The sequence below is a fragment of the Podarcis cretensis genome (assembly GCF_951804945.1).
Source record: "Podarcis cretensis genome assembly, chromosome: 14".
Lineage (NCBI taxonomy): Eukaryota > Metazoa > Chordata > Lepidosauria > Squamata > Lacertidae > Podarcis > Podarcis cretensis.
In genome coordinates this window covers 6,682,836-6,704,753 of record NC_137183.1, presented here as the reverse complement: position 1 = coordinate 6,704,753, position 21,918 = coordinate 6,682,836, and the positions used below count along the sequence as shown (strand labels likewise).

The 21,918-nt window shown below is 47.3% G+C and overlaps 2 protein-coding genes across 5 annotated transcripts in view; one reads left to right on the top strand and one right to left on the bottom strand.

Moving 5' to 3' along the window:
* The window catches only part of TEX9 (testis expressed 9), a 119,095-nt gene that overhangs the window by 16,301 nt on the left and 80,876 nt on the right, over positions 1-21,918 (top strand). For 2 of the 4 annotated variants that reach the window (XM_079953354.1, XM_079953352.1), the window contains exons 9-12: positions 1,649-1,822; positions 2,604-2,738; positions 9,775-9,909; positions 10,921-11,363. In XM_079953354.1, the coding sequence (XP_079809480.1) occupies positions 1,649-1,822; positions 2,604-2,738; positions 9,775-9,909; positions 10,921-10,998 (522 nt within the window). In that variant the 3' untranslated portion in view covers positions 10,999-11,363. Of the gene's footprint in view, positions 1-1,648; positions 1,823-2,603; positions 3,777-9,774; positions 9,910-10,920; positions 11,364-21,918 lie in introns of those variants that run through there. The other 2 variants (XR_013833051.1, XM_079953353.1) reach the window with 2 other exon arrangements.
* Positions 11,504-21,543, bottom strand: MNS1 (meiosis specific nuclear structural 1). The gene is made up of 10 exons (XM_079953366.1): positions 21,429-21,543; positions 19,254-19,490; positions 18,181-18,308; positions 17,694-17,796; positions 15,889-16,118; positions 15,171-15,387; positions 14,983-15,090; positions 13,630-13,887; positions 13,227-13,352; positions 11,504-11,883 (listed from the first exon to the last, which is right to left on the bottom strand). The coding sequence occupies exons 1-10, from the start codon at positions 21,429-21,431 to the stop codon at positions 11,785-11,787; spliced, it is 1,509 nt and encodes a 502-aa protein (XP_079809492.1). The 5' UTR covers positions 21,432-21,543; the 3' UTR covers positions 11,504-11,784.

Genomic DNA, 21,918 nt, shown 5'->3' with positions numbered 1-21,918 from the left:
AGGATAGTTCTAGTCCCTGCTTCGTTATTGCTCTGCTCCTCCAAAGCACTCTTGGGAAGAGCTGGGTGGGAAATGAACCTAAGAGGTAGAAGAACTGAGACCTTGCTGGTGGTGTTGAAACCGATGGTAGGTGCTTCTTTTTTGCCCAGAGCTCCCTGGCCATGCTGCTGCCCAGAAGCTTCCAGTACCTGCTTGAATCGCAGAATTGTAGAGTTTGAAAGGACCCCAAGGGTCATCTAGTCCAGCCCCCTGAAAGGCAGAAATCTCAACTATGAATCAGAAGGAAGGGGTAGTGGTCAGTGGGCTTTATCAGATTTGGCAGCTTCTCTGCCACATTGTTAATCTTTGCACCTGGAAGACAACACACCTCCCGCGACATCCTGTTTCCTCCACGGCCTACTGCCTGCCCCCCTCAGTAGGGAGTCACCTGTCGGGTGCTGGTGGTGGTTGCTCGTTAGTAACCAGGCAGGACTCCGACCTGTCTTTAACAGGTTTTATTTGGTGCAAACTATTTACAGTGCAGAACCACAAAGTTCATGTCCGTCTTAGTCACTTGCAGATTCCGGGAGTGGCCCCTTCCGGTTTCTCCCCCAACGTAAGAACTTAGACACCCCAAATCTCCGCCTCCCCTCCTTACATTTCACCCCTCTGCGTAAGCTGTGCGACTGCTTGGGCTCTCAGTAGCATCTTTGAGCCCTCCCCTCGCTTGGCTGCCCCCTTCCCCCTCTGCTCCACTGGAGGTGTGGCTTTCACCACTGCTGGACAAGGCGCTTCTGAGGCGCTGCTCCTGTATCCCCCTGCCTCCCTCCCCTGTTCCGATGGCAGTCCCCTGACATCACCTATCACCACCACCCACCTCTTCCTCATCTGTGCCTTCCAAAGCCTCCTTGGAGTGTTCGAAGGTCTGCAAGTGCTACTTTGGACATAATTCCATTTGTAGAGGCAAAGGCTTCCCAATTTTTTCTTTCTGGTAAGTTCAGTCACATTTTCTGAGCATCTTATTGAGGTGTGCATGTTAAATGAAAGGATGCAGCTTTTTCAATCTGCCTTCCTCAAGTTAAACTTCCAAGAAAATGCAGTTATTGAGCAGCCCCTTAAGTTCATCTATAGAGCAGAAGGGGCTACTGGATCAGGCCCATGGCCCATCTAGTTCAGCATCCTGTTCTCACAGTGGCCAACCAGATGCTTCGAACGGAAGCCCAGCTGCAACTGGCACAGACCGTGGTCACCATGGCTAGTAACCATTGATAACTTTATCTTCCATGAATTTGTCTAATCCTCTTTTAAAGCTCTCCAAGTTGGTGGCCATCACTAGGGCTGGACGATATATCAATATATCATCAAAAACCAATTTGAAATCCATATTGTGATAGCGGTTTCATAATTTATGACCTGGCAATGATCACAAATTGTGATGTGTGTGTGCTATGCAAAAATTACAATGTGGGAAAAACTGTGAAGCCAGCCAATGCCTCTGCATAACTCCATCCTTATTTCAGACATCATGGTGTATCAATATGTTGTGAGGTTTAGCTGATGATATACCACGGTGTTGAAATCCAGATATCGCCCAGCCCTAGTCTTCACTACTTATGAAAGCAAAATGCATATTTAAACTCAGTTCAGTAGGTTAATTCTTGGTCTTCAGGATGAAGAGAATCGGAATTTAAGCAGCTCCCTAAAAGAGGCTGAAGAAGAGCGTGGGAGGCTGCAGCGAACAGCCAGTGTACAGCAATCTCAAATAGAAAAGTATAAAATGCTGTCAGAAGAAGCAAACAGCAAAAGTGAAGGACTGCAGCAGAAGTGCTCTGCACTAGAAAAGGTAACAAGATCCCCATTTCAGCCTCATTACATGGCAATATGTCACTGGACTGGCCGCCCTCAGTTTAATTCCCATTTTGCAGAAAAGTACAAAGAAAGGGAAATCAGCCAATTCATTGCTCCCAAGGCAGGAGCCCAGGCAATCCAGAGGCCAGGGCAAAGAGTGTTTTGCTCGGCTCCTGTGATCAGATAAATCAAATTTGGATATAATATTAGGGAAATTGTTTCTTTCTTATTTTCCCTCCATAGGGGCGTTTTCTCCATGTAGGGAGAAGAACAGCACTGTACTTCAGCACCCTTTTCACTCTCCTGCTTCTAGCAGTCAGGGCGGACAACAGTCACGTATATATTTCCCACAGTGCTGTGCTGAAAGTGATGTTAAATTATGAAAAAAACACCAACAGATAGCTGCAGTGTAGAATGATATAATGCACACAAAGCCAGCATAAGCATGGAAAGGATGCCACAATAAGAAAGCAACAGCATTGATCTTGGCAGAACAGAGAGGTCTTCTCCCCATCTTCTGAAGGTCAGCAAGGTGGTGGCTCCAAAGAGAAATGTTCCTCCCTGGTTGCAGGAATTTGCAGCAATGGACTTCTTGCAAAGCACCCACCTAGTCTGCTGGGTCCTGTCACCTGGGAAGTCCTTCCTCTAGTCTCCAGTGCTGCTGCCCTCTGGGCTAAACAGGCACATGAGAATCCAGCACCTGCCACCCCCCAGAACCCTAAGTGCATGTTGCTGTAAATCTTCATCCTGTTTTCTGTTTTGACTTACTGCAATAGGAACTGGAGAATCTGAAGCGAGCCCAAAAACAGGCTTCAGCCAGCCAGAGTACAATGGAGGTTCGCTTCAACAGAGCTCTTGAAGAAGCAGAGAAATATAAAATGGAACTGAATAAAGTGAAGCAAAGTAACAAGGTAGGCTTTGTTTTAGCTTAGAAAACAGGAAAAACCAGGAGGTACATGATGTCCAGGTTTAAGTTCACTGTGCAATAGCCCCCTGTAACTTCCTTAGCCGTCTAGATCTTAGGGCAGATTGTCCCATTTTGTTTTCACAACAACCCTGTCAGGTAGGTTAGGCTGAAAGTTACCAAGTGAACAAGGCTGCCATACTTTTTAATAATACTCTCCCCTCCCCATGTTTTTAGCTGAATTTATTTTTATCTGTAAGCTAACTTGAGACCATGTCAAGGGGAAAGGTGGGGTAACAACAACCACAACACTGTATCTTTGTCCTCAACACCGTCCATACATCTGTTTATGCCAAACACAGCAGTCAGAGTCAAATATGAAATTAAATAGAATTCCAGGAGAATTTCTTTTGGTTGCAGAATTATAGATGCCCGGATGTTGTTATTGTGTGCCTGGAATACACACCTCACAGTGACTAACTGGCCTCCTTTGCTTTAGAAAGAGTTTCATCACCTGAATCACGTGCAGTGCCTTTTTTGAGGCAGTATGCCATAGTGCCACCTGTGCCTCACCCTGCACTACAGCTTTACTTGCCACTTCCCGCAGTGACAGGCACAGCCTCTTAAGAGGCCCTTTGGCATGACCCTTTTATGATTTCCAAGTTCCTGGAAAGCGCTTTGGCAATTGTAAAAGGGTTGTGCCAAAGTAGTAGTAGTAGTAGTAGTAGTAGTAATAATAATAATAATAATAATAATAATAATAATAATAAAGTGCCTCTGGGAGGCTGTGCCTACTGCTGTGGGAAGCGGCAGCAGGCAAAGGTGTGAGAGGGGTTGGGAGCAAGCAGGCAAATGGTGGTGGGATAGGAGGGGATGGGGAGTATGGTGCATTGTGGCACCTTTTCCCCTAGAAATAAAGAACTGGTCCTATGACTGAACCTTCCCTTTTGGAATGACATGCTCTGGGTTCTACAAGAACATCCCAAAGGATTCTACTCATAGCTGCTTATAAAGGCATAAAGGTAAAGGGACCCCTGACCATTAGGTCCAACTGACTTGCTTTCGTTATCAACTGTAGAAACAAATCCCCACCCCAAACATATATTCAGAGGTATATTACATTTAAAAACTTATAGGTAAAGGGACCTGTGATGGGATGATGAGCTGCTTGTGCGTAAAGCTTAGTCCCTCAGAGTTTGCTCAACTTAGCAAGGCTCTGTTTTTTTTAGCGGAGCCCTTAAGCATGACTCCCTCAGTCGCTGGCAGAATCCGACAGTGGGCGTTTACGGAATCTACTCCAGCATAAAAGCTCCTTGACGGAAACGCGTTGTCTAGATTCTAGGCGCGACAGTTTCCGGCGAGGAGTGGGTGTGCCTATGGGAGGACCTGAGACTTCTCCGCTGTTATCGCTGGAAGACTCCCTGAGCCATTCCTTCGTCTCTCTCTCTCCCTGATCTCCCACTCTCCCCCTGCTGCTGCCTTCCGTCGCTGCTGAGTCTCTCCTGACTTCTGAGAGCCCCTCCACCTCCTGTCTTTCCGATGGCAGTTCCCTGACATCCACCTCCCCTCCAGGGCCCCCTTCACCCCCTCCCGCCCCCTCCCCTGCTGGCGGTGAGGATGGAAAACCCCGGAAAGAACACTCCTCATCATCAGAGGATTCAAACACTTCTCTCCACTGCCTCCCGTCTCTTCTCCCTGTGTCCTCTTCCCCGTCTGAGTCTATTTCCTCTTCCAGCCCTGATTCTGGGAACCCTTCAAACTCCTCTTCCTCATCGGTGGTGCCGAAGTGTTCCCTCCTGAACCGTCCCACGGGCTGAGGTTTCCTTGGAAACCGTTGATGAAACGTTTCTATTAAAACCTCGTCATTGACCTCCTCTGCACCGGTACCCATGTGTTTTCTGACTCTGCTTCCCCTTCCCATTCTACTAAATACTCCACCTGATTCCCTTTCCACCTGGAATCAACGATTTCTGCCACATGCATGTTGCGTTCCCTTTCTTCTATGACTGGTGTTTGAGTAACCTCCCTCTCACGTTTCCCCCACTCTCGCCCCTCTCGGTATGGCGACAGTAGAGACCTGTGAAATACTGGGTGCAGTTTCATGTGGTTGGGTAATCTGAGTTTGAATGCCACCGGGTTGACCTGTTGTATGACCTCAAAGGGTCCCAGCCGTTTGGGTCTCAATTTCTTACACCCTCCCTTGAACGGCAACCCTTGGGTGGATAGCCACACCCTGTCCCCCACCCTTATGGTTTCACCTTCCCTTCTGCTTCTGTCTGCTTGCTTTTTGTATTCTTCCTTGGCCCTCTCTAAGTTAAGTTGGAGTTGCCGGTGGATCGCTTCCATCTCTTCAACAAAGTGTTCCGCAGCCGGGACACTCCATCTCTCCCCTCCTTCTCCTGGAAATGCCCTGGGATGAAACCCATAATTAGCCAGGAAGGGATTTATCCCTGTGGACACATTCTCCGCGTTGTTGTAGGCAAATTCTGCCAGGGCCAACTTATCTACCCAATCATTTTCTCTGTCATTTACATAACACCTCAGGTATTGTTGTAAAATCCCGTTTGCCCTTTCCGCCTGCCCATTTGTTTCTGGGTGCCGGGCAGTGGAAAAATTGACTTCCACGTGCAGTAAGCTCATGAGCTTCCTCCAGAACCTGGAAGTAAATTGTTTCCCTCTGTCGCTGACCACCCTCAAGGGGGCGCCATGCAACCTGAAAATATGCTCTACAAACAACTTGGCGGTTTCTTCCGCTGTGACCGCGTGTGAACAGGCTATAAAATGGCACATCTTAGTTAATAGGTCTACCACCACCATGACAGCTGTCTTCCCTTTGGATTTTGGCAGGTCCGTCATAAAATCTATGGATACTGCCTCCCATGGCCTTTCTGGTGCGGGTAAGGGTTCCAATAGCCCCGCTGGTGCCAGCCTCTCCCCTTTTGCTCGCTGGCACCGGTCGCACCCCCTAACATATTCCCGTACGTCTTCCCTCACCTTGGGCCACCAAAACTCCCTGGTAACCAACCACATGGTTTTGTGCTGCCCGAAGTGCCCCGCTGTGGGGCTGTCGTGTAACTACTTGAGCACTCTGCCCCTCAGTTCCCCATCGGGTATGTACAGTGCCCCTTTGTAATACAACGCCCCGTTCTTTTCCTCAAACCCCCCTGTGTTCTCCCCTGTCCCCCTGAGTTCTCTGAGTTTCTCTTGGGCGTATTCATCGTTCTCGGTGCCCTCTACCAGTTCTCTTTGCCCCACCAATGCCGCCCCACACACCCAGTGGTCCTCAGGGATGATATGCCTTTCCTCAGGCGCTCCCTCCCCCTCTAAATACTACGGTTTTCGAGAGAGAGCGTCCGCCCTTACGTTCTCTGGTCCTGGTACGTAACGAATTTCAAAATGGAATTTGGAGAACTCCTGGGCCCATCTCACTTGTCTCTGGTTCAGTACTCGGGCAGTTCTCCAGTACTCCAGATTTTTGTGGTCGGTCCACACTTGGACCTTATGCTGCGCCCCAATCAACAAGTGTCGCCATCTGCGGAACGCTTCATGAATGGCGAGCAATTCTCGGTCGTATACGGTGTAGTTCCTCTCGGATTTGTTCAACTTCCGCGAGAAGAAGGCACACGGTCTCCATTCCGACGTATCTTTTCCTGGCTGTAGAAGCACAGCCCCCACCGCTCGGTCTGAGGCGTCAGTCTCCACTCTCATTGGTTGCTGTAGATCCACGTGCAAAAGTTGTTCTTCCGACGCAAACGCCTTCTTTAATCTTTCGAACGCTCGCTGCGCCTCTTCCGTCCAGACAAATTTCTTCTTGCTGCTAAGACAATCAGTGATGGGCGCCGTTAAGTGGGCAAAGTTCTTGATGAAATTCCGAAAGAAGTTTCCGAAGCCCAGGAACCTTTGCACGTCTTTCTTAGTTTTCGGTGTCTTCCATTCCAGTACCGCTTGAACCTTGCTGGGATCCATGGCCAATCCCTTGTCTGACAACCGGTACCCCAGGAATTCCACCTCTCTGGTATGAAACTGACACTTCTCCAGTTTCACCCACAGCTGGTTTTCTTGCAGTCTGCTCAATACCTCTCTTACATCTCGCACATGCTGCTCCTCATTCTCTGAGTACACCAGGACGTCATCTAAGAACGCTACACAGTTCTTGTAAAGCAATGGTCCCAGGACGTGATTCATGAACGATTGAAAACAGGCCGAGCCCGCCTGTAGACCGAAGGGCATAACGAGGTACTCAAAGGCCCCCAAGGGGGTGAACATAGTGGTTTTCCACTCATCTCCCTTTCTCATACGTATCAGATTATATGCCCCCCTTAGGTCCAGCTTGGTAAAAATTTTCCCTTTCCTCACCCAGGTCAAAATGTCATCGATTCTGGGCATGGGGAAAGTCACTGGTTCTGACACTGCATTTAGGGCCCGGAAGTCCACGACCAATCTGGGTTTATTAGTATTTTTTTTGTCCACAAAGAACACTGGGCTGCCCCCCACCGCTCGTGACTCTCTGATGAAACCTCGCTTGAGATTCTTGTCAATGAACTCCCTTAACTCCTGCATCTCACTGTCAGACATTGCATACAGCTTGCCCACTGGCAGTTGTGCTCCTGGGAGTAAGTTAATTTGACAGTCAAAGGGTCTGTGCGGGGGCAGTTTATCTGCTTCTCTTTCGCTGAAGACGTTAACCAGGTCGGCGTATTGTCGTGGTACCTTCCCTTTATCAGCTACTTCCATCCCTGCTAGGGTGGCCTTGGCTCCCACCTGGGCTTCCCCTTCCTTGCAGTGTGCCAGGCAGTGTGCTGACCCAAATGAGACTACTCTCTGGTGCCATCCCACTAGCGGATCATGCAGCGCTAGCCAGCTCATTCCCAAAATAATGGGCGCTCCTCCCAAGGTGGCCACATTAAACGCTATCAGTTCCGTGTGTCTTGCCACCCTCATTATCATTGGGACAGTCTGCTGGTTAACTTCTCCTCCCAACAGCGCCCTCCCATCAATCGTGGTCACCTGCAAAGGGTTACTTAGAGGGATAGTCTGTATCTGGTGTTCGGCTGCAAACTCCTTACTCATAAAATTACAGGAGCTGCCTGAGTCCAATAGCGCCTTTATCTTTAGTGGGTGTCCGTTTGGCAGCTCTAGCGACACCTCTATTACAAGCGCTGGTCTTGGTGGTTCCGGCGTGGGCACATTCACTGCTCTTTGGCCTGGCTGCTGTGCCCCGATGGTGGCAGCCAGGCGTTGGCTTTTACTTGCTCCTTAACTCCCTCCTCCTCCCCCCCAACAGCTCCCGCCATCCCTTGCCATTCCTTTCTTTGTGGGCAGACTCTTGCAAAGTGACCTGGCTGTTGGCAGAGAAAACATTTCTTGGCGCCCTTTCCCTCCTTCTTCCGCCCTTCACTGGGGTTTGAAACTACCCGCGCGCGCGCTGTTCCAATTTCCATCGGCTCTACTGGCGGGGAATGCTGCTCGGGAATCTCTGGAATGCGGAAATCCCTCCAACGTTCCCCCTTCCCTTCCCGCTTCTCCAAAGCTCTCGCCTCCTGGCGTGCTCCTATGGCCAGCGCTGATTTAGTCAGCTGGTCCATAGACTCCGCCCTGGGCGCCCGGGAAAGTTCGTCCTTCACCGCCGAAGATAGCCCTTCTTCAAAGAGCATTTGTATGGGTTCCGCCGACAGGTCCCATCCCAATTTATGGATCAACATGGTGAACTCAGTCCAGTACTCACGGACAGATCGGCTCCCCTGTTTACACCCCATTAACTGTCTGCGCACCACTCCCTGCTCAATCTCGCTGGAAAACATCAGGTCCATGGCGCGAAAAAACTTCCTCGAGTCCTTTAGGGCGTCATTATTAGCTGCCATCAGGGGTCTCACCCAGTCCTTCGCCCCTCCTTCGAGATGGCCAATCACAAACGCTACCCTCGATTCCTCATCGGGAAAGTCATCAAACTGCAGATTGAGGGCATATTGCATCTCTGTTCTAAAGGCTTGATAGTTCCTGGGATCCCCCCCCCCCAACTTCTGCACCAATCCTGGCACCTTCCTCGTGAGTGGGGTGGCTTTCCCCTTTTCTGCATCCTGAGCCCTCCTCTCCTCGAGCCTAGCCGTTTGCAGCGCTAGCTGGACCTCCAACATCCTGTACCTTTCTTCCAGGCTTGGACCCGCTCCAGCTCCTCCTGCGTCTCCTGCTCCGGTTGGGTTGCTCATGATGCCTCTTTTGCACAAGCGGCTTTCAGAGACTGTCGGATTGCTGTGATGGGATGATGAGCTGCTTGTGCGTAAAGCTTAGTCCCTCAGAGTTTGCTCAACTTAGCAAGGCTCTGTTTTTTTTAGCGGAGCCCTTAAGCATGACTCCCTCAGTCGCTGGCAGAATCCGACAGTGGGCGTTTACGGAATCTACTCCAGCATAAAAGCTCCTTGACGGAAATGCGTCGTCTAGATTCTCGGCGCGACAGTTTCCGGCGAGGAGTGGGTGTACCTATGGGAGGACCTGAGACTTCTCCGCTGTTATCGCTGGAAGACTCCCTGAGCCATTCCTTCGTCTCTCTCTCTCCCTGATCTCCCACTCTCCCCCTGCTGCTGCCTTCCGTCGCTGCTGAGTCTCTCCTGACTTCTGAGAGCCCCTCCACCTCCTGTCTTTCCGATGGCAGTTCCCTGAGAGGACCCCTGACCATTAGGTCTGGTCGTGGCCGACTCTGGGGTTGTGGCGCTCATCTCACTTTATTGGCCAAGGGAGCCAGTGTACAGCTTCCAGATCATGTGGCCAGCATGACTAAGCTGCTTCTGGCGAACCAGAGCAGCGCATGGAAACGCCGTTTCCCTTCCCGCCGGAGTGATACCTATTTATCTACTTGCACTTTGACGTGCTTTCAAACTGCTAGGTTGGCAGGAGCAGGGACCGAGTAACAGGAGCTTACCCCGTCACGGGGATTTGAACTGCCGACCTTCTGATCAGCAAGCCCGAGGCTCTGTGGTTTAACCCACAGCGCCATCCGCGTCCCCTATAAAGGCATAACACACACTATATCCTTCCTCTCCCACTAGGATTTAGTCAACCAGGAACATAAAAAGCTTGAAGACCTGAAAACTGAGAACAAGAAGTTGGAAAAGCAAAAGGGAGAGCTGATGGCAGGATTCAAGAAACAATTAAAGTTAATCGATATATTAAAGAGACAAAAGGCAAGTTATCCTGAGCTGTTGGCAATTTTCATTGAATTAAAGTTAGGGCCATAGGACTCTTTTGAATTTATTTGATTGGGTGGGGAGACAAGGGAGGCAATGGCAAAATATGTAACGGAGGCTCCAAATTCCAAGAAGGTTAAGATCATTTTCAGAACTATGATGTGGTACAACTTTGGATTACACAATTGAGCCAACATAAACTAGAATTATGGGCTGCTTTAGGACTAGGACATGAGACTTGCTTCGAACCAGTCCAGAAAAAGGCAAGGAGGACCCCCATCTCTTCCCTTCCCAGGTATCAGTATTAGCAACTAGCCATGCTGTCTTTTGTCTACTACATTGAGAGATTTAAGAACTGCTCTGTTTGAACAAATACAATTTCTTTTTCATTGTGTCTTACCAGACAGAAAACTTTCCTGGTGGGAAAAGGGAAAGCAAGTCTTAGCAAGGCAGCAGTTAACCATGGAGCACATTTGGGTGGCCTAGCCAGCCTCCAGCTACATCTGTTCCTAAACTTTCTCTTGGAAGTGGTTTGGACTTAAGAACAGACAACTTCCTTAAGACAACTGCTTGAAAAATAAGCAAAGTACTGCAGCTGAACCACCACCAGGGAAGTTGTGCAGAGCCAATAGGTCTGACAAGGATTTGGGCTGCTTTGTCTCAGAAAGCACCAGCAGCTTGAGCAGTGGCTTCAAGCATCCCAAGTGATCTGCTCCCTCCAGCTGACTCAGCTATATTCATGTAACTTCATTATCTGTCATAGTAAGTAGGAAATGGATGGAGCTGGTCTAGAGGGGGAGAACCAGTTTTAGAATTCAGTATAAATGGGGCCCCCTACACCATGCTTGGAAGAAACTCATACATAACAGAAGGATACATGGTTGCCTCAGCTTCCTTCTCACCTGCACTTTGACTTTACAAATGTTAAAATAGGGAATAAGGTAAATTTTGTCAGAGTTAAATTTTTCATGTAGCTATATTATTAATGGCTTTTTTCCCTTTCCTTAGATGCACATTGAATCTGCAAAGATGCTTTCTTTCACTGAAGAAGAGTTTATGAAAGCCCTGGAATGGGGAAATTCTTAATGTTCAACACTGTACATGGACAGAAACACAATTAACATTCAGCACTATGGTGGCTCAAAATAACAAACATATTTCAAAGCAAATCCACTGAAGTTTTCTCAGACACTGGAATGTGTTAATTTTAGTGTAGTATCAGCTCCTGTTTGGTGTCTCCTCCCCACTGTTATTGCCAGCTGCCATTTGGTTCATCTTCCTCCATTTAAGCAATTGTACTGACGACTGCTGTTGTCTTCCAGTTTACCAAGACTAGCTTGGGGAGCTTCACATATTCCGCTGACGCTAAAGACTCCCTTAAGTTTATGAGTTACTTCATCAGTAGCTAGTAAAGCCTTTTTGTTTTTCACAATAAAGTTGTTATTTTCCAAGTTTCCTGTCCATCATTAAATAACAAGAGCTGCTTCTGAGCAAGGTTACTCCCATGTCACAGTTCCCTCCACAGAAGCACAAATAAATGAGTACATTTCCAATCACTTATTAAATAAGCTGTAGACGTTTTAGCTATATATGAATTTAAAGCATTTTTAATGTAAACACACTTGAAGCTATCAGACTTTTGCAACAACTTCATTTCTGTTAAGTGAAGATAAATTCATCTCCCCATTTCCAGCATAAGCACAAAATGCAAACGAAAGTAGCTATTTTTGCAGAAATAATTTTATCACTATAAAAACCAAGGCAGTTGAAAGACACATGGAATGATTTAGAGGCAAAAATTACCTAGCAGTAAGAACACTGCATATACAGTCCCCGGGCTTCTTCTAATACTTCTTGAAGCAAACTTAGGTCTCAGTTGTCGTGTGCTGGCCCATCGTCTTTTCTCTTCTGATAAGCTTGCCGGAATTCTTCTCCCAGCATGTTAACATCTTGCTCATCTTTAAGAACTCCCTGAACACACAAAGAACAATATTCAATTCAATATGACACCATAAAAGGCATTTTAAGATTGTAGTTACTGGAAGTCTGTAAGAATTAGCCTGCACAGTAAAGTTCTCAAACACTTTTTATTTTGCACAACATTTAATGGTTTGTGCTTTGTTCTATGTTGCATTTAATTCTTTTTATCCTGCTAACTAGTTTGCTTAAGTGGCAATGGCACTGTTTACCAAACTGGAGTTTGGTGATAAGCTTCCACTATAGTGATGCATTGTAATATGCAAGTATGAAGTTCTGGATTAGTGGAAGCAGGGGTCAAGGCTGTAAGATTTTTGCATTTTGAGAAAATAAATCTCAAAGCAGCCTTGCCCCTTCCAGACTATCAGATTCTCCCATTCTAGCTGCTCCAGGAGAGGGAAAACCTTATGTACTGCAGCCACTAAATTCAGCAAGGAAGGATGGAGAAGGGGGTGAAGAGACAGAAACAGCAAAACCTGAAGGGGGACTGACAGGCAAGGGCACAGAGGGACCTCTGGGGAAGGCAAAGAGAAATGAGGGAAGGCAGCAGTTGAGTACAAAAACAACTAGAGCACCATATTCAGAATGCAGGGGTGAAAGGGTGAGAAGCGGGGGAAAGTGAAAGATTTTGTTTTAAAACAGCAGGGCTTTACTCTGAGTAAATATACATGAGGAAGCATCTTTTACAGGTTTGCCCTGCCTTCTCTACTAACCCATCCTTCCCCACTTTGTCCCAGAATCAAAACAAGATTCCACTCCAAAATCCCCTCTCTTTCACAAATAAACAAATGTTAAACACCCTATCCATGCCATTGCCCCCCCCCCCCGCCTTCCCCCTTTACACTCAAGCTCTTTTCAGACATTCAGTTTGCATGTGTGAAAGACGAAGTGCCAATGTGCAGGGCTCCTGTCCCAGTGTTGGAAACCCTACATGCAAGTAAGCCAGCCCCCCTTCAGACTAACAAGGTGTTTGCCTGGTGTGCAGAGTATCATTGAGAGAGCAGAACTCACTGCACATTCTCCCTTCCCTGTTCAATGCAAACCCCCAAAGAGTGTTTCAGTCATTCAGTTTTACTTTTTCTCCCATCCTTCCCACTCTAAGCCTTATTCATTTGTCCTTCAAGACAGGTGAATGTGGGCTTCAGTCTTGCACGATTAGAATTCCGTTTTTCACCAGAATCCACATAGATTTTCCATGTGAATGATGAGAGCTGGCCATGGGAGAGACTGCCTGCCCCTGCTCCAATGTTAAATGCTACCTGGGTATCCTAATGCAGGGAACTTTGCTGCTGCTGCTGCTATTTCACCCCCATTAAGCTGCATTTGTCTCTACTTACTCTGGGAAGATATCCCAATAGTTTAACTGCGTGTTCTTTAAGCAGTTTCTGCCGCTCCTCCTCAATGATGTCATTAACAATGCCTTTCCTTCTTTCTTCAAGTTGCATTTCTTCAAGTTCACGTTCCTATACAGAAGTAATAAAAATGTATTACCTTTTTCTAGTTCAAAACCCAATTTCATGAAGCTATGGGAGATTTTTGCCCTGTGAAAAACAAAATGCTTCTGCTCTGGCTTTAAAGCCACGGGTTGCTCTAATATTTCCCTCCCCTGCAATGTTTTTTATTAAAGATTTTCTTAGTTTATAAAAGTGCATGCATTGCCCTACTTGAAATGTTGTGTACAGAACCTGGAGCTGCCTTATTAGCTCTGGCTAGTTTTGTCAAAAGAGGCCAGTTTCTCACCTTGTCTGCAATGAACTGCTTTCTCCGCTCTTCAATGAGCTTCTCTACTTCTCTCCTGTGTTCCAGCTGCTTCATTCTTCGCTTCTGAGCATTCATTTGCTCAACACGGTCGTCCTCGGCAAACTTGGCCAGCATGGACTGGCGGAAGGCCTCCTCCTCCTCCTTCATGGCCTGCCGCATCACCTCCCTCATGGCCAACTGGTCTTCGTACGCTTTGCGCAATTCCAGGCGCTGCCTAAGTTTCTTCTCCAACTCTTCCTACAGGGAAGGAGTGTACAGCATACAACAGTCATTAAAAAAAAAAAAATACTGCCAGTTCACAGGGTGAACAATTAGGAAAGATACAGGCAACTCCCGTTTTATGTGCCACCCTGTATGCATGGGCCATTTTCAGACCCAGAAGAGGGTGTGATGGGGGCATAACAGGATGAGGCGGGCTTATGTGCACTCCACCAATGCATACAATGACCCAGAATGCAACCCCCAGGAATTGCCTGCACTACTACCTTCAATAAAGTGGTTCCCAAACTTTTTTCTCCACAGGCCACCTGAAAAGTGCTGAGAGTCTTGGAGGACCATTTAATGATTTTTCTGCATGTTGTAGCAAATGTAACACACTGCACTACATGCTGTATGATTTTTTATGGAATCCAGATTAAACTCTTAAATGTAGCCTCACATTATCTTTGCTGCTAATCTTCCCCGCCCCTTTTCAAGTGCTTTCTCCCCTGATCACTTCCAGCCCATCCCACACACCTTCCAGGTGGACCACTAGGTTCTAAGAATGACAGAGCTGCTGCTGCTACTTCCGCCATTCCTCAGAGACATGCCACAGACCACCTGATAGAGGGCTTGTGGATCACTGATGGTCCATGGACCACAGATTGGAAAACCTTGCAATACCTTTATACTGCGATAACTTGTCATTCAAGACAGTCTTGGGAGACATGGGGAGACCTGATGGGGAAGAGAGAGGATCCTGGGGCAAGTGCAGCCTTCCTCCTCAAACAGGCAAGACCTGGAGAGGAGTGTCACGTGGCCCTTGGGCAAAACACCCTCACAAATTCACGTTGGATGAAATACTGTCCCTTGGGAAGAAGGAAGTACAGAAAGGGCTACTGCTTTGTCTACGTGAAGGGGGTATATTTAAGGAAGACAAAGATGTCTGCAGCAATATGAAGTAGTGGAGGTTAACAAGCCATGGAAACTAACTAAACAAAGCTCTTGAAGCTGCTATTTCACAGGGAGGGCAATTGGGGGGGCAGGGGAATGTGTTTTTAAATTATTATTATTTAACTCTACTAAACTCTCTTGTGCAGGCCCACAACAAGACTAAAAACTGCAGTCACTTACCATCTCCTTCTTTCGGTTTTCCTCTTCTCGTTCTTCAAAATACAGCTCTTCACGGATTTGTTCAAGTTCTTCCCGTTCCTGCTGCTCCCTTTCTAGAGCCTCTTCAAGCTGTCATGGAGAGGGAGGAGATTTTAGGCACCTGCTGCCTCTCATATCAAAGGAAGGAAATTTAAGAGGCATTTCAATACCATTTTCTGGAGCTTTTGCTTCCGCTCCTCATTCTCCTGGATTTTTGCCATCCTGTTATCTTCTCTTTCCTGCCACATGTTGGCAAATTCCTTGAGTTTTCTGTTTTCCTCTTCCATCTCTTCACGCTGCCTTTTCTTCCTCATAGCTTGGTCGTTTTTAAATTCTTCTATGAACCTTTGAGTTGCTCTCATTTTCTCTAGTCTTCCTTGTTTTGCTCTATGGAGAAGTCTCAAACTTTAGTAACTTTTCTAAATGTAACCCAGATAATTAAGAATCCCCTGCTCTTCATGTGTCACACCCAGCCATCCCCCGGGGAGCTAAGGACACTCCAGTGTCTGCCGTTTTGTGCTCATGGCAACTTTCCCAGTTAAGTGACTGTCACAGCCTGAAAGTCCTCTAGTCAAGTTCAAATGCTCTGAGGTAGGAGCCACCAGATCCAAAACTTGCTCACTGTGAAGCAGCAGGTCTGCCATCACTCGTGAGCACAGGACAGGCTGGACAGAGGAGCCATGAGCCAGAAGTATTAATAAAGCAAGGAACCCCTCAGACCAGAGAAAAATTCTTACTTCTTACTATGCATTATTAGGTCCAAGACTGTTTAACATTTTGTGACATTTAACAGGCAGCAAAGAAGCAAGCAAGTTTTACTGCAAAACTCAAAGTGCAAACAGTAAGGCTAAACAAGTTTAAAACATAAACACAGGAAGTCAAACTAACCGTTCATCTTCGTCATAGATTTTTCGCACAATTTCATCAATCAAGAGCTTCTCTCGGAGGAACTCCTCATAGGCCGCCTGCCTCCGTCTCTCTCGGTCCTCAAGCTGCCTTTCCAGTTCTTGCTGATAAAGCAGCTTTTCCTGATTCCGCTTTGCCTCAGCCGTCCTCTCTTCTTCCTCTGCCTTTTCTTGTGCTTCCTTCATTGCTTTGTATATTTCTGCATCATCCTTCTGAAAAGATTTTAATCTGTTTTTTTAAAAAAATTGAAGAATGGAGTAACAAACTCCAAAGAAGACTAGCATCCCAGTGAAAGGACACTGTGGACTGCTGATGAACAGTATTATTTACATATATTTATCTCCTATTAACCTAGCCCTCTAGGAACTATCCATTTTTTTCCACCTGCGACACCAAGAAATAGTTCTCTCCACACACACTGTTGCATCCATTCAGCTAAACTAACAGTACATGGAAATAAAATTATGAAAATGAAGCTACTAAGGGCTATGGAATCTTTGTAAAAAGCAACTGAAAGCTAGGATGGGTGACTAGAAATCCAAACCACAAATCTGATGCATTGTAAACCATTTCAGTGGCATTTTTTCCTAAAATGTAGTACTTATTTATTTAACAGTGCAATCCTGAGCATGCTTACTCAGAAGTAAAACCTGCTGAGTTCAAAAGAGATTATTTCATGGTAATTGGTTCAAAATTGCAGCCAAAGTTGTTTGATAGTTATGGGTTATGGGTTAAAGGTAAAGGTAAAGGGACCCCTGACCATTAGGTCCAGTCGTGGCCAACTAGGGTTGCGGCGCTCATCTCGCTTTATTGGCCGAGGGAGCCGGCGTACAGCTTCCAGGTCATGTGGCCAGCATGACTAAGCTGCTTCTGGCGAACCAGAGCAGCGCACAGACAGACCATTTACCTTCCCGCCGGAGCAGTACCTATTTATCTATTTGCACTTTGACATGCTTTCGAACTGCTAGGTTGGCAGGAGCAGGGACCGAGCAACGGGAGCTCACCCTGTCCTGGGGATTCAAACCACCGACCTACTGATCAGCAAGTCCTAGGCTCTGTGGTTTAACCCACAGCGCCACCCACGTCCCTAGTTATGGGTTAAATCTGGCTTAACTGAAACGTTAGTCATGTCCATTGATTTCAATATGTGTACTCTGTATATGGCATAATTGGATAAAGCCCACTAAGAGACATGTTAGAAACATGCTGCTTGAAAGGTTTTAATTATCACATTTGGAGAGCTGACCTTTGAAAAACAATGCAGTGCTGTGTAGACCATTTGCTATACATTTAAAACTATTTGCATGAATTCAGCTTTGAGGGGTTTGCCCCACACTGCCTTTAGAAGCAAGCATGGTTGTTATGGCTGCAATCCTTAAGAAAACCCACTTACTAGGGAATAAGCTCTACTGAGCTCAGTGGAACTTTTTCCTGAGTAAGCACGCTTAGGTCCGCATCATGTCATTGATTTAGCTTGGTGGAAGATATCAAGATGTAGAATAAAACACTGCTCTTACTAACCAAAATAAATCTCCTTTTTAAAATGTAATTTTTAATTTAGAAAATGATTTTAAACATTTTTGTTGTCATTAATTAAATGTCTTTCCTACCCTTTACCATAAATTCCCAATGAAAACAAACAGTAGGGCTAGGCTTATCCAAAATCTAACTAAGCTGACCAATCCATTTTCCAAACAAGCAAGATTTTCAGTCAGTTGTCATACACACACACACACACACACACGCTGAGCAGATCCAAGACTGGAACAGTCCATAAAGCCAGTTACCATTTTTTCATATTTTATAGCTTCTTTCTCAGCAATCTGGGCAGCCCTCGCTTTATTCATATAAGCAGATTTCAGCTTCAACTCCAGCTCCCGAAGTTCAATACTAGAAACCAAATTGACAAAAAGTATGAAACGCGTTGAAAACTGCCTCTCATTCTTTTCTTTGGCACCTCTCATTGCAGACACTTTACAAATCTGATTTTAAACACATTTATATAGTTTTAAAAGATAACATTAAAATGAATGCTTCTACCAGCCCAGTGTGTTCATGCTAAAACTCTGACAAGCCACTAGACTGGCACCTATTAGCTGGAGGAAGAAGAAGATGCCGCCACACCACAGAGATTATCTTCATCTGCCATGATGCCCCCAACAGTGCTAAACTCTGACATCAAACAGAAGCATTAGGTAGGTTCAAAAACATAACAGTTAGAGTTTAGGGAAGCTGCAACTTTATGTGGGATTATAAAGTTGAAGAAAGAAATACCTGGTCTCTCTTATTTGCTGTCTCATCTTTTCATCTTTGAGTTTCTCATGGTTTAATCTTGCTAACTCAGCTGCCAGTTTTTCCTCCTGTTGCAACTCCATTTCCTTCAACCTTTTATTCTCTTCTGCCTGACCACAAAATTGAATTTAACAAATCAGAATTGGATTCTAGAACTTAAATGAAAGCCTAGATTTTCTTAAACTATTATCCTGCAACTGTCTGATAGTTCAGTGTGCCTCTAAAGAAATGGTTAGTGTGTCCTGCAATAATCCTTTAAAAACCTCAGTGGAATGGAAATTATTTGCATACCTTCAGTCTGGAACACTTTCACTCAGATCCCTGCTGTACTAAACTGTGCTGAACTGACAGAAGATATATTTACAATTACATTGGCATTTTTAAAGAAGATATAGATTTCAGCAGTATTAATCTTAGAGTGAGCACAAAGTTGATGTTTATTCTGATTAAGCAACAGCCTAACATCTGAAAAGTTTTTAAAGATCACGCAATGCAGATTCAGAAAGGTTTCATCAACATTTTGTAGCATAAGACCCATATATTCAGCTTGAACACTTTTTCATTACACAAGACATTGCCAGGTTGTTACTAACTCTACCAAGCTTGTATAAGCTGTCTCACTACCTGGAATCCAGTTTTGGGGGCCATGGAGGTGGGAGGGATGTCTTGGGATGCTGCAAGCTCAGCCCTAAGAGCAAGATGCCTCAACCAACCATGAGCATCAAGTTCTTATTCAGGCCCTGGGAGTCTCTGGGGTGGCAGAACCTACAGCCACCCTCCCGCCCCACCAGCCAGGCTGTTTGTTAGGTGAAACATTACTATAATTGTTTCATGTTTCCCAGAGATAAATCACAGCCTACCACTGTCACTAACCTACCTATAGCCTGTGGCCCTTCTTCCCTTCAAATCTGCTGAGCAGCCATGCTCATTTTCCCTTTGCAGTTTAGAACACAAAATTCAGCAAGTGTACTCAGTGGGACTCACCAAATATGCAACAGATCATCAGGATCTTAATTATGGGGAGGAGTTCCCTGCCTTCAGACAATCCGACTCACCCTCTGAATAGCCTCTTCCATGCGCCGCTCATGCTCCTCCTCCCTGAGCAGCCGTGCGAGACGCTTCTCCTCAACACGGTCTTCAGCCTCCCACATCACCTCTAGCTGATGAACGCGCTGCACCTTTTTCATGTGCTCCAGCTCCCTCATTTCTTGGAAGTAAGCCTCATGCTGTTTCTTATCCAGCTGTTGCGCCGCTGTCAGCTGCGCCCGACCGCCCCGCTGCCGTGCCATCGCCTGCAAGGGAGTCAGATATGGGAGAATTCTCATGGCTGCAGGAAAGCACTGTCAAGGTCTCTCCATGACGGAGACCCCCAGCATCCTACTGGAAAGATAGCTCACACTGGCATGGTGCCCTTCTCCTCTTCTACACAATATCACCAACACAACCCAAAAGTTAAGGGGTGCTGTCACTGGGAGTTGCACTTACAGAACAGACAGACATGTAGGGTGGCACCACCTCCTCTTTTTGTCTGGTGCCATTTAGAAAACAAGAAGATTACCCATAAATGTGCCTCCAGTTATTCAGGCAAGGGCTGGGAGCCAAATGCATCAGCCGGCAGGCCAGCAGCAGCAAGTGCAGACACTGGTTGTGGCAATCACACTTCATCATGGGAGGGACAATTGGCTCAGATCAAAGCTGCTGCTTTGATTCAATCTCTCCAGCATAAAGGATCAAGCAGCAAGGGTCAAAGTAGACCATACTAAGCAAGATGGCTGATGGGATTGCTTGTGTACAAAGCAGTGTCATAGCCCACGAGCAGAAACAGCTTTGTCCATTTTCTCTTCTTAGCCAGAGGTTCCATAGCTTAGAGAACACCTGCTTTGAATGCAGAAGGTCTCTTGGTCTCAAAAGAATGGGAAAGCCTGAGGGCTTGGAAAGCAGCTGCCACACAGAGCAGACAGGACTGGACTCAATGGGCAGGTCGGATCTGGCATGAGGCAGCTTCCTACATCCGAAAGTCAGTCAGGCTAGCAAGACCCTACTGAGGCCCTAGAGAAGAAGTGCAGGGGCACAACCAGGGCAACCTTGACCCTAGACGTCAGAAGGGAGCTCTCCGCAGGCTGCCTGCTGAGATCATCTAGAAAAGGCCAACTCTGGCGCCCTCGCCTTCCGAGGCAGCTGGGGGAGAAAGAGGGGTGGCTCTTGAAGATCCCGCCCCCGGTTGCTAAATTAAGTGGCCCTGTGTGGAGATGGACAGGATGAAGGAAATCAGCCCTGAGTGCTCACTGGAAGGACAGATTGTGAAGCTGAGGCTCCAGTACTTTGGCCACCTCATGAGAAGAGAAGACTCCCTGGAGAAGACCCTGATGTTGGGAAAGATGGAGGGCACAAGGAGAAGGGGGCGACAGAGGACGAGATGGTTGGATAGTGTTTTCGAGGTTACCAGCATGAGTCTGACCAAGCTGCGGGGGGCAGTGGAGGACAGGAGTGCCTGGCGTTCTCTGGTCCATGGGGTCACGAAGAGTCGGACACGACTAAACGACTAAACAACAAGAGATGTAGTAGCAAATATCAGGCTTGTATTTCCCTCCCCTTCCACGCATAATTCAACACTGAGTATTTGTTTCCCATTGCCAAATATTTAGATTAAAAACCTTTATTGGGAAAAGCCTAAGACACTTTGACTGACACTGAGTAATGAGAGATCTGCAGTTTGGGAGTTGCTCATTTTCAAGGCAAATTTTTACCACTCAGAGATTAAATCTAGGCTTCATTCAATAACTCTTGGGCAGTGGAAGACAGGAGTGCCTGGCGTTCTCTGGTCCATGGGGTCACGAAGAGGCGGACACGACTAAACGACTAAACAAAAACAACGTGTGGAGATGGACAGGGCCCTCGCCTGCCTTGAGTTGCAAGCACTGCAAGTCCCCCAGGGAAGCAAAGGGAGACTGTCTCGTCGCGGAGAAAGGGGGCGCAAGGGGGAGCAGTTCAGAAGGCAAGGGCTTCAAACTCGCCCGCAGCCTTTTCGCCAGGCAAAGGCGACCCTCTCGAGGCCGCTTTGGAAAAGCGCCCCTTTAATCCCCAAGCGCCGCCATATAAACCCCCCGCCCCTCGGAATTGGGTTTACTGAGCAAAGCGAAACGAGGCCTGCGAGTCAACAACCCTGCGCGGCGGACCAGCGGCGTTGTCCTGGGGCCGGAGCTCAGGCCGGACTCGCCCGCCAGACTCACCATCTTCCCGCCGCCCCCGGAGGCTCCCCGAGCGGCCGCTTCCCGCTCAAGCACACCGTTGCCGTGGAAACGGCGGGGGCAGGCGGCACTTCCGGGAGAAGCCCCGCCCCCGCCCCTCCTCCCGCCTGCGAGCTGCGATTGGCCCAGCCCGGAGCTTGACTCCGCCTCCGCGAGGACCGTTTTGGAAAAGCAGGAAGCTCTGTTACCGGGGCAACTGCTGGCCCGCGCCGTTGCGCCTGCGCAGTGCTCTTGGCTCTGCGTGGGTCTCCTCGGGCGTCGGCCTTTCCGCGGCCTCTCAGACCGGCCTTCCTCACGGGGCTCTTGTGGGGATTAAAGAGGAGGGAGGGGAAGAACCGCCTGCGTCGCCTTTTGCTCCTTGGAGATAAAGGCGGCAAGCAATAACTGCTGAATTGGCGCTTGCCAGGAAGTTCGGTTTTAGATCATGGGGTTTTATTCTTCTACCAACGTTAGTTACTGTATTATGCCAGGA

Excerpts from the sequence above, each read along its gene's own strand:
- MNS1 (XM_079953366.1), bottom strand. Across the intron at positions 13,888-14,982 it reads AAAACCGAAAGAAGGAGATG|GAAGAGTTGGAGAAGAAACT; the intron begins GTAAGTGACTGC and ends CCTTCCCTGTAG. Across the intron at positions 13,353-13,629 it reads AGCAGTTCATTGCAGACAAG|GAACGTGAACTTGAAGAAAT; the intron begins GTGAGAAACTGG and ends ACTTCTGTATAG.